The following is a 12,485-nucleotide window of genomic DNA, read 5'->3' on the forward strand; positions in this document are numbered from 1 at the left end:
CGCAGCCTTCCATAACTGGGCCCCTGCCTGATCTCTCAGGCTGACTGGAAAACTCCACAGACACTATTCAAAGAAGTAAACTGGAGTTCTGCCCTGGGACTTGAGTTCTTTTTACTATATCTACAGCAAAGGTGATTAAAGGACCTGAGCAGTCTATGGAATTGATCACCTGTAATATGCAAGTTCATGAGATCAGCAAGTTGTTGAAGTTATTCCATTGTCTTTGCAGTGATAGTGTTCAGCGAGGATGGAGCTGCTCTATATCCTTACCGCCTATTACAAGTGCTCAGAAGTGCTCAAACCTTTCCTCTTTAAATTACTGGAGTCTGTGTACAGGATGCCTGGTTCCAGTTTTCAAGGTACTCCAACTTATCTATTTGTATTTTGTTCAGGTGTGAATACCTTCATTGCTCATGACTTCTCGTCTCCATTTTCTGTTTTCAAAAATATATGCAGAGCAGCGATGGCTAACAGCCTGATTCTGACCTCTGTGTGCAGGAATTGCTAAAGCTTGTGATCACAACCTGAAGAAAACTTTCCAGTTCGGTGGCAGGACCCAGTTCCCAGATGGCAGAGCTCAAAGCTATGGTGGTCAGTGAAACAAGCCTCCTCTTCAATTCATTCATGGAGGATTTTGTTAATTTATCTCTTCTTTTTTGGCAATCATTTTCTTCTCTTCTCCTAAAAAAACAAGAATTTCAGGAAGATCCAAGAGGGTTGGGGCAAGGTGAGGTGTTCAACAGAAGTATGTCCAAAGTTAAATGGTGATAAGCCCTGCCCTGTCACTGCAGGTGTTTGGTAAGGCAGGTGATGGGAAATCTGGCTAGGTCTTGGTAAGCTAGAATTGTGAGCGCACAAAAGCAACTTTCAATCAAAGCCAATAACCTATCATAACCTATTAGATTAGGAAATGCGATTACAGGTGACTGATAATAGGATTGTTAGAATGTAACAGGAAATGTATAATAATCTTTATTGTCACAAGTAGGCTTACATTAACAGTGCAATGAAGTTACTGTGAAAAGTTCCTAGTCGCCACATTCCGGCGCCTATTCGAGTGCACTGAGGGAGAATTCAGAATGTCCTAGTAGCACATCTTTTCGAACTTATGGGAGGAAACCGGGGCACCCAGAGAAAACTCACGCAGACACCGCGAGAACTTGCAGACACCGCACAGACATTGACCCAAGCCAGGAATCGAACCTGGGACCTTGAAGCTGTGAAGCAACAGTGCTAATCACTGTACCACCATGCCACCCACGATTCGATATTTGGAGCGATAGAGGCACTTGTAGGCTGGGACATAAATTCACTGCTGCTTCCGTGTCATCCTTGAGCAGTTACGCCGACAATTTGATATTCCAAGACACTCCTTTTTTAAGTATCTGCAACTTGGAGACTTATCCTTAACAAGACAACTTTGCGCCTTGACTCTTCTATTTCCCCGGTGAAAAATATCATGATTTATGCAGAGCCTACCCCGTTAATTAGCAGGTTTATGATTCCTTGTGATCCTGCGTTAGTACATTGGGTACTTTGCGATTTGGCGAAAAGAGACATGGGGTAGTATATGGGAGTATGCAATAGAATGAAGGAGACTCAGTTCACGATACTGCACTGCTTGCATATCACTGAGTCTGAGACACAGGTTTGATCCTGCTATATCGTCGATGTGCGTAGAGTGCATGGTAGTGAAGGTGATTATATACATTGCGTATGGACTTGTGTCAAGATTCATCCTATTGGTCTGGTGTAGTTCAGGTGCGGAGAGGATATTTGACAGGACTTTAGAATTTGATCCTTTGTTCCTAATTCGGATCTTCCAGTTACGAGAATTGTGACGTTAATGAAAATGACGGTATAAATTCCTGCCTTTGTGCCTCGTAAAAATCTCCTCTGCTGCTGGATTTGTGACAAGTATCCTTTAATTCAAAATTGTCATAAAATAGTCGTGCAGTGTATCCCTATGGAATTCTTGACGTCTGTGATCTGTTCTTAGTCTGATACATTCCGTAAGTGTGTGACCCTTATCTCAAATTTATAGGCTCCGCTTTATCTGGCCTGCTCGTGCAAGGTTTCCATGATACATATTGCAAGTCATGATCTTGCTATACATAAAGGTGTGCGCCTTGATATGTTATCCTATCATGTTTATTTAGCCTTATCCTCTCCCCCTCCCCTCCATTTTCTGAGTGATCCAGTCTTTAAATAGAGGCCCTAGTTCTTAAGAACTGTTGTTCTGAATTTATCCTGTCTTTGTCTGTTCTTACATCTGCAGAAATGTTTGTTCTGTACTGTACCAGTTGTGCTTTGAAAAATGTGTTGTGTTTTTCTGTAAACAAAAATTATAAAACGCTAATTTTTTTTTTAATGGCAGGAATGGGGTTTGGTGGTAGGTTCAGGTTTCAGAAATCAGGAATGGGTTTGACTTGTGTTTTCCAAGCCACAGACAATATACTGAAGTAGTGATAAACTTGTATTAAACATTGGTTAAGTCACAGTTAAAGACTGGATTCCGTTTGGAAACTCCTTTATAGAAGAATGTTAAAGCCAGAGAGAACAGAGAAGGTAGACACACCCAGATGACGCCAGGTGATGGGAAATATAGTTTTGAGTAGAGATTTAAGATACTTGGATGGTTCCCACTGAAAGGCTTTTGTGGAGATTTAATAATGTTTTAAAATGATGAATGGTTTTGACAAGAGCAAAGGGAAAGGCTATTTGCTTGCAGTTGAGGAATCTGTGGTGCAGTTAGTCAATTAAAACTCTCCCTGAGGAGAGAGGTTGAGAGAAACCTCTTTACTCCGAGGGAATGTTAGAGCACAGAATGCTTTGCCACAGGGAATGGTTCAGACAAAACATATTGTATCTTTTAAAGGATAATGAAATAAACATTTACATTCTCTTGATTGTTTGAATGACATTTTCTGTTCCTCCACCTAGGCTGGGAGAAGCTCTAAACGACAAGTCTTCTTGCTGCCTGGTAACATGGACAGACATCTGAAGATAAAAACCTGCACAGTGAGTCCAGAATGGAAAGGGATAATTGAAGACACCTTCAATTGGGCAGCATAGCTGGTGGAAATAGCACAATGCATCCAAAATGTGGCTCACGAATTGGACCTAAAATAATAAATGTCCTGCTTGCAAAGAAAGAAGTGAAAACTAGTAAAATATGGGATGAGCAGATATCTCTCCCCACACCACCCCGCCTCTCCTGCAGCCTCTTCTCTTGCCAGATCTTGCCCAACACCCCTTTTACTTTTTGCCCGATTTCCCCCCCCCCCTTACCCTACCCCATCTACCTCTCATCTGACTGTACCCCCCCCCTTTCTCAAACTTCCTCTCTCTTGAGCTAACATCTCTTTTTCCTCTTGCTCTCTCACCTTCCTCTCTTTTGCCACCTCTCATCTCTCAACCCCCTCCCACCTCCCCCTTCTCTCGTGTCCCTCTTTTCACTCCTCCGTTCAAAAATTGTGAAGATCTTGCTGTAATTGCCAGATGATTAGAATCAGTGACAGTGATTGGCTGATTTGTTTTGGTCCAGGTTGCGGCTGACGTGATTGAAGATTTTTGCAGTGAAATGGGACTTCAAAACCCGGAGGCTACAGATGAATATTCGGTGTTTGTTATCACCAACAAAGGTATTCTCTTTAAAGACCATCTTGGTGTCTGTTGTTGCAATGAAAATGGACAATGTGAGGGGAAAGTTTGTGTGTGAGAGAAGTGTGGTTGGACTGTCCGCTATAGACCCATGTGATAATACTCTATGTTATATTTCAGGGCAAAATGTGCATCCACTGAAAAAGAAAGATTACATCCTCGATGTAGCTGCAGAAATGGACCAAGTTGATCAAAACTTCACTTTCTGTTTCCGACGTGTGCTCTGGTTTCAACCATTGAAGTTTGAGAATGAGCTGTGTGTGACTGTGCATTATAATCAGGTACTGGGAATATCATATTAATAAACAGCCGTATGGGACTGTAGATTATAACCAGGGACTGGGGATATCACAGTAATAAAGAGCTGAATGTGACTGTATATTATAATCAGGGACTGGGGATATCACAGTAATAAAGAGCTGAATGTGACTGTATATTATAATCAGGGACTGGGGATATCACAGTAATAAAGAGCTGAATGTGACTGTATATTATAATCAGGGACTGGGGATATCACAGTAATAAAGAGCTGTATGTGACTGTATATTATAACCAGGGACTGGGGATATCACAGTAATAAAGAGTTGTATGTGACTCTAGATTATAACCAGGGACTGGGGATATCACGGCAATGGATATGCTCAAGGCTGCAATGCAGGGGAAGTATTTGTTTCCAAATTAGTGTAGAAATTTTGTAGGTAAACAAATAGATTTTATTGTTCTTCCTCTGCCTTTTGTTGTCCCAGCCATTTTGTGCTCCAGCTCTAGAACGGTAACACTGTCATAACCGCAATATTAAGGCACGGAGAAAAAAATAATTTGTAGTATTTAGTTATCACATTGCCAGACTTAGTGCAGCAGACAAGGCATCGCCAACGCGTATTTACAGTGGACTAAGTGCTCCCTCACAAGAAAGAAAGGACAAATGTTGAGAGGATGGATCTCTTTCCATGATGCCCGGTGTTCCTGAGAGCACTGGCTGTGGGGGCCAGTGTTCCCCAGCCCACTGGCTGTGGGGGCCAGTGTTACCCAGCTCGCTGGCTGTGGTGGCCAGTGTTCCTCAGTTCGCTGGCTGTGGTGGCCAGTGTTCCCCAGCTCGCTGGCTGTGGTGGCCAGTGTTCCCCAGCCCGCTGGCTGTGGTGGCCAGTGTTCCCCAGCTCGCTGGCTGTGGTGCGCAGTGTTCCCCAGCCCACTGGCTGTGGTAGCCAGTGTTCCCCAGCCCACTGGCTATGGTGGCCAGTGTTCCCCAGCCCACTGGCTGTGGTGGTTCCCCAGCTCGCTGGCTGTGGTGGCCAGTGTTCCCCAGCTCACTGGCTATGGTGACCAGTGTTCCCCAGCTCGCTGGCTGCGGTGGCCAGTGTTCCCCAGCTCGCTGGCTGTGGGGGCCAGTGTTCCCCAGCTCACTGGCTATGGTGACCAGTGTTCCCCAGCTCGCTGGCTGCGGTGGCCAGTGTTCCCCAGTTTGCTGGCTGTGGGGGCCAGTGTTCCCCAGCCCGCTGGCTGTGGTGGCCAGTGTTCCTCAGTTCGCTGGCTGTGGTGGCCAGTGTTTCCTCAGTTCGCTGGCTGTGGTGGCCAGTGTTCCCCAGCCCGCTGGCTGTGGTGGCCAGTGTTCCCCAGCTCGCTGGCTGTGGTGGCCAGTGTTCCCCAGCTCACTGGCTATGGTGACCAGTGTTCCCCAGCTCGCTGGCTGCGGTGGCCAGTGTTCCCCAGCTCGCTGGCTGTGGTGGCCAGTGTTCCCCAGCTCGCTGGCTGTGGGGGCCAGTGTTACCCAGCCCGCTGGCTGTGGGGGCCAGTGTTCCCCAGCCCACTGGCTGTGGTGGCCAGTGTTCCCCAGCTCGCTGGCTATGGTGGCCAGTGTTCCCCAGCCCACTGGCTATGGTGGCCAGTGTTCCCCTGCTCGCTGGCTATGGTGGCCAGTGTTCCCCTGCTCGCTGGCTGTGGTGGCCAGTGTTCCCCAGCTCGCTGGCTGTGGTGGCCAGTGTTCCCCAGCTCGCTGGCTGTGGTGGTTCCCCAGTTCGTTGGCTGTGGTGGCCAGTGTTCCCCAGCTCGCTGGCTGTGGTGGCCAGTGTTCCCCAACCCGCTGGCTATGGTGGCCAGTGTTCCCCAGCCCACTGGCTATGGTGGCCAGTGTTCCCCAGCTCGCTGGCGGTGGTGGCCAGTGTTCCCCAGCTCACTGGCTATGGTGGCCAGTGTTCCCCAGCTCGCTGGCTGTGGTGGCCAGTGTTCCCCAGCTCGCTGGCTGTGGTGGCCAGTGTTCCCCAGCTCGCTGGCTGTGGTGGCCAGTGTTCCCCAGCTCGCTGGCTGTGGTGGCCAGTGTTCCCCAGTTCGCTGGCTGTGGTGGCCAGTGTTCCCCAACCCACTGGCTATGGTGGCCAGTGTTCCCCAGCACACTGGCTATGGTGGCCAGTGTTCCCCAGCCACTGGCTATGGTGGCCAGTGTTCCCCAGCTCGCTGGCTGTGGTGGCCAGTGTTCCCCAGTTCGCTGGCTGTGGTGGCCAGTGTTCCCCAGCCCACTGGCTGTGGTGGTTCCCCAGCTCGCTGGCTGTGGTGGCCAGTATTCCCCAGCCCACTGGCTGTGGTGGCCAGTGTTCCCCAGCCCACTGGCTGCAGTGGCCAGTGTTCCCCAGCCCACTGGCTGTGGTGGTTCCCCAGCTCGCTGGCTGTGGTGGCCAGTGTTCCCCAGCCCACTGGCTGCAGTGGCCAGTGTTCCCCAGCTCACTGGCTGTGGTGGCCAGTGTTCCCCAGCCCACTGGCTGCAGAGGCCAGTGTTCCCCAGCCCACTGGCTGTGGTGGTTCCCCAGCTTGCTGGCTGTGGTGGCCAGTGTTCCCCAGCCCACTGGCTGTGGTGGCCAGTGTTCCCCAGCCCACTGGCTGCAGTGGCCAGTGTTCCCCAGCCCACTGGCTGCAGTGGCCAGTGTTCCCCAGCCCACTGGCTGCAGTGGCCAGTGTTCCCCAGCCCACTGGCTGTGGTGGCCAGTGTTCCCCAGCCCACTGGCTGTGGGGGCCAGTGTTCCCCAGCCCACTGGCTATGGTGGCCAGTGCTCCCCAGCCCACTGGCTGTGGTGGCCGGTGTTCCCCAGCCCACTGGCTGTGGTGGCCAGTGTTCCCCAGCCCGCTGGCTGTGGTGGCCAGTGTTCCCCAGCCCACTGGCTGTGGTGGCCAGTGTTCCCCAGCCCACTGGCTGCAGAGACCTGTGTTCTCCATTATTCATCTGCCCTGGTTCGAGTTATCACAGGATCCAATGCCAACGCAATGAGAGATCAATAGACAAAGTGCAAATTAATATATTTCAGCTTTTGTCCATTGACATTAATACTTGTTTTGTATGATATCTGCCTGTAAATATTATTGATAAATGGGTTTGTTTTACAATCCAGATTGTTCCAGATTATCTGAAAGGACTCTTGCATATTCTGAATCAGGATATGATGAGTGACAATCAGCTCCAGCAAGTGTCAAAGTTGGCAGCTCTGCAACATCGGGCAAAGGACAGTCTTTACCTGCCCACCATGTGAGTTCATCACAACAAACTCTAATAGGCACAGAGTTGGAGACCTGTCCAGAGATCCTTCAGAAATTACAGTGCCTGTGACTCATGGAATCCGATTAACCTCCTGATGGACGCGTGTTAAGGAGTCAGGTCTCACAGTCCATTAAAACATTGATTCATGCAACAGTGGCACAATCCTAAAAAAAAAGCTAAACAATGAACAGTAGGTTGTCGTAGACACATGAGCTTGGATGAACGTGTTGCCTTTCTCTCTGTACCTAAATTGTGACCAGATCGCGACCAACCGTCCTTTGTGGTGCTGTTTATAATGATCTGTGTGGTACTACGATCCCAGACCAGATCCCAATAGTGGCTAGGATACTGGACAGATACCCCAATATTTTGTTTTAGTTTTATAAGACTGCGAGGAAAGTATACCTCACTCCATGAATGATTGCACGAAGAAAGAGGATATCGTATATTAAAACAAACTTTATTACTAACACAGTATTAAAATCTTTAATATCACACCAGAAAATAACTTACAATTATCCTTTAAACAATACCACTCAATACAGTAAATACAATACCCTTAATTGCTATCTTTATTCCCACTTAACTAGAAAATAAACCATCTCAGCTTTCAATCCACCTTAAATACCAATGATACAGAGGAATACGTGCTTTGCAGAGATATGTGGCGGGATTCTCTGAACCTGAGGCTAAGTGTTGACGCCGTCGTAAACGCCATCGCATTTTACGACGGCATCAACAGGCCCCTAGGAGCAGTGATCCTGCGCCGCATAGGGGGCCAGCATGGCACTGGAGCGCTTCACACAGCTCCAGCTGTCGAGACCAGCATCAGAATGGGCGCGCGAGTCCGCGCATGCACACTACGACCGCCGCGAATTCGCGCATGGATTGCCTTCTCCGCAACGGCCCTGACGCAACATGGCGGCGAGCTACAGGGCCCGACACGGAGGAACATAAGCCCCCACCAGGACAAGCCAGCCGGCCGATCAGTAAGCCCTAATCGCGGGCCAGACCACCGTGGAGGCCTCTCACCCCCCCCCCCCCCCCCCCCCCCCCCCCCCCCCCCCCCCCCCCCCCCCCGCAGCATGAACGCATGATCTACCCTGCCTTTCCCTGTTAATATCCTGAATACTTTAGTCAGAACACCCCTTTATCGTCTAAATTCTAGCGAAAACCGGTCTATTCTGTGTATCTATGATTTTTGTAAACCTATGTTGTACTCCCACCAGGACCAATATATCTTTCCTAAGATGTAGTGCCCAGAACTGCTCACAGTACTCCAAGTGGGGTTTAATCACGGTTTTGTATGGCTGCAACATAACTTTTGTGTTTTTAGAGTCCAATCCTCTAGATATAAAGGCTAGCATTCCATTCGCCTTTTTGATTGTTTTCTGCACTTGTGGCATTTTCAGGATCTATGCACATGAAGCCCTCCCCCCCCCCCCCCCCCCCCCCCCCCCCCCACAAGTCTCTTTGGACATTCACTGTACCTAACATCTTTCAATTTAGAAAGTACTCTGCTCTATCCTTTTTTGGTCCAAAATGGATAACCTCACACTTGCTTACATTGAATTTCATATGGAGTCATACCTGGCACAAAGGAAGGTGGTTGTGGTGGTTGAGGGTCAATCATCTCAACTCCAGGACATCACTGAAGGAGTTCCTCAGGGTGGTGTCCTAGATCCAACCATCTTCAGCTGCTTCATCAATGATCTCCCATCATAAGGTCAGAAGTGGGATGTTTACGGATGACTGCACAATGTTCAGCACCATTCCGGACTCCTACGATAACAAAGCAGTCCATGTCCAAACGCATCAAGACCTGGACAATATCCAGGCTTGGGCTGACAAGTGGCAAGTTACATTCGCGCCACACGCCACACAAGTGCCAGGCAATGACCATCTCCTACAAGAGAGACTCTAACCACCGTCCCTTGACATTCAATGGCATTACTATCGCTGAGTCCCCCACAATCAACATCCTAGGGATTACCATTGATCAGAAACTGAACTGGACTAGCCACATTAATACTATGCCTACCAGAGAAAGTCAAAGGCTAGGAATCCTACAGCAAGTAAAACTCCTCAAAGCCTGTCCACCATCTACAAGGCACAAAGAGCGCGATGGAATATGGTCCACTTGCCTGGATGAGTGCAGCTCCAACAATACTTCAGAAGCTCAACACCATCCAGGACAAAGCCGCCCGCTTGATTGCTCCCCCTTCCACAAACTTTCAAACCCTCCACCACCAACGAACAGTGGCAGCCGTGTGTACCATCCACACGATGCACTGCAGCAACTCACCAAGGTTCCTTAGACAACACCTTCCAAACCCACGACCACTAACATCTAGAAGGGCAAGAGCAGCAATGACCTGGAAACCCTACCACCTAGAGGTTCCCTTCCAAGTCACTCATCACCCTGACTTGGAAATATATCACCGTTCCTTCATTGTTGCTGGGGCAAAATCCTGGAACTCCTTCCCTAAAAGCACTGTGGGTGTACCTACACCTCAAGAAATGCAGCGGTGCACGAAGGAAACTCACCAGCACCTTCTCAAGGGCAACTAGGGATGGGCAATAAATGTTGGCCTAACCAGCGATGCCCACATCCTGTAAATGAATTTTAAAAATTAAAAAATCGGCCACAATTTCGCCCATTCACCTAGTCTGTCAATACGTCCTTGCAATTTTATGCTATCATCTGGGCTGTCTACTATGCCACCTAACTTTGTATCAGGAAATTTGGTTACGACTTTCTATGCCATCATCCAAGTCATTAATGAATAATATGAATAATTGTGGCCCCATCACAGATCTCCGTGGTACACCACTAGTCACCTCCTGCTAATCAGAGTAATCACCCATTATCCTCACTCTCTGTGGCCTGCCACTCAACCAGTTTACAAACCATGTCAATAATTTGCCCTCAACTCCATGGGCATCCACCTTATTTAACAGTCTCTTATGTGGGACTTCATCAAATGTCTTCTGGAAGTACATGTAAATAACATCCATAGACACTCCCCTGTCCTCTACCTTAGTTACCTCTTCAAAAAATTCAGTAAAATTAGTCTCAGGCATGACCTTCCCTTCCATGCTAGCTCTCCCTGATTGACTGAAGTTTTTTGAGGCGTTCAGTTACCCCATCCCTGATTATAGACCCCAGCAAATTCCCCACCACAGATATTAGACTAACTCTGAAAGGTTATAGTTAGGGCATCTACCATGTGCTCCCCTACTTCCTTTAACATTCTCTGATGGAACCGTCATGTCCTGGGGATTTGTCATTCTATAGTTCCATCAATTTCCTATTTACTGACACTGTACTTAATTGTATTAAGTCCCTGTCCTCTGTTGACTATTAATTTTTTCAGGACTTCTGGCATGTTATTCTCCTTTTCAACTGTAAATATTGAGACAAAGTAACTGTTCAGCATGTCTTGTCATTTTCGTATTATCACTGACAATATCTCCATTTTCAGCTTTTAGTGGCCTACATTGCTCTTGACCACCCGCTTTCCCTTCATATAACTATAACACTTCTTCTTATTGATTTTGATGTCTCTTGCAAGTTTCCTTTCATAATCCCTTTTAGTGGCTCTTATAAGTTGCTTTGTGACCCGTTGCTGGTCTTTCGTCCCATTCGTCCAGTTCTGTGCTATGTTTTGCATTTTTGTAAGCCCTTTCTTTTAGTTTAATGCTGTCCCTAATCTCTTGAGTTGTCCATGGCTGTTTTCTTTGTGAAATGGAGCCTTTTCCTTTCAAATGTATATACTTGCTCTATATCTCGTTAAATGTTTCTTTAAATATTCCCCATTGACAGTTAGTCATTAAACCCATTAACAGATCTTCCCAGTTTACCATGGACAGTCTCGGTTTCATTCTGTTAAAGTCAGCTGTATCCAAGTCTAAAGTTCTAGTACTGAAACGTGCTTTTCACTTTCAAACGCTATACTGAATTCAATAATGTTGTGATCACTATTTGATAAATGTTCGTGCACAGTTAGGCTACAAATTAAATTTGGCTCATTACTCACAACTAGATCTAATATTGCCTGTCCCCTTGTTGTATCTAGAACATATTGCTGCAGGAATCTATCCCGGACATATACTAGAAATTCACTACCTTTCTGACAGGTGCTTATCTGCCTCTCCCAATCTATGTGTAAGTTGAAATCCCCCATTAATACTACTCTGCCTTTGCTACACACTTGCCTAATTTCTGCATTTATATAATCTAACACCTCAGAACTGCTACCGGGGGTCGATACACAATACCCATTAGTTTTAGATCCATTTTTGTTCATCAGTTCCACCCATATGGTCTCCGCTGGATGCTTTCCCTTCATTATATCCTCCCTCACTATTGAGGTGATGGCACTTCTAATCAGTAAGGCAACTCCACCCCCCTCTGCCATCCTCCTTGTCCATCCTGTAAACTTTATAACCAGGTATATTTAGTTCCCAGCCCCGACTATCCTTCAGCCACGTCTCCGTAATAGCAACCAAACCATCATCTTCAATTTGCGTTTGAGCCTGTAGCTCATCTAGTTTATTCCTTGCACTCTTTGCATTTTTATAAAGAACTCATAATTAGGCTATACCCCCTAACCTGTCCCTCCATATTAATGCTTTATTTGCTTGTTTATTATTTTTCTCCTTTGGTTTAGCCAGTGTACTTCTTATAGTTTTGCCATTAGCTGCAGTTTCTGAAGTTAGGTTCCAGACTATTCCTTTACTCTATGCCCTGCTACTTGTTTTTGGAACTGTGTTGGCTTCTGTTGAGGCCTCCCCCTGTGTAGTGTAATGTGAGCTTTACTCCTGAACTTTAACCAATGCTCTACATGCCCTGGGAGTTTTTTTTATGGGGCAGTAAAGATGGATCTGAATTCTGTATCTATCCTGTACCATACACCATACATGAGACTAGGCAGTGCACAGCTCCTTGAGGAAGCTGAACTAATACATTTCTGCTCCAGGAAGCAATCATGTTCGGAAGGCAAGTCTTCATGGGCCAACCAATTATTTTTTCCCCCTGCATGTTCTGTAGAAAATCCAACTTCTACATTGTGTAGCAACTGGTACTGTTACTGCAGAAGCTGCAATGATATCAGGGGTTTTGGGGTCAATTGTGTGGCAATGCAGCAAGCACCAGGAGCAGAATTTCTGGCCTTAATGAACTTGAAAAACCTCTGCTGCAATTCCAAGCAGTTTGAATGTACAGGCCAACATGGCAGCCAAACATCTGAAGCACACCCCGGACCTTAGACTGCTGAGGAGCAATGCTACATGAGAA

At 47.2% G+C, this 12,485-nt stretch overlaps 1 protein-coding gene across 1 annotated transcript in view; it reads left to right on the plus strand.

The window, feature by feature from the left end:
* myo15aa (myosin XVAa) overlaps positions 1 to 12,485 on the plus strand; it is a 205,720-nt gene that overhangs the window by 180,323 nt on the left and 12,912 nt on the right. The window contains 8 exon segments of the mRNA XM_038821008.1: positions 230 to 249; positions 252 to 359; positions 499 to 571; positions 573 to 591; positions 2,944 to 3,021; positions 3,548 to 3,644; positions 3,784 to 3,944; positions 7,041 to 7,174. Of these exon segments, the coding sequence (XP_038676936.1) occupies positions 230 to 249; positions 252 to 359; positions 499 to 571; positions 573 to 591; positions 2,944 to 3,021; positions 3,548 to 3,644; positions 3,784 to 3,944; positions 7,041 to 7,174 (690 nt within the window).

This window comes from Scyliorhinus canicula, chromosome 15 (genome assembly GCF_902713615.1).
Source record: "Scyliorhinus canicula chromosome 15, sScyCan1.1, whole genome shotgun sequence".
Taxonomy (NCBI): Eukaryota; Metazoa; Chordata; class Chondrichthyes; order Carcharhiniformes; family Scyliorhinidae; genus Scyliorhinus; species Scyliorhinus canicula.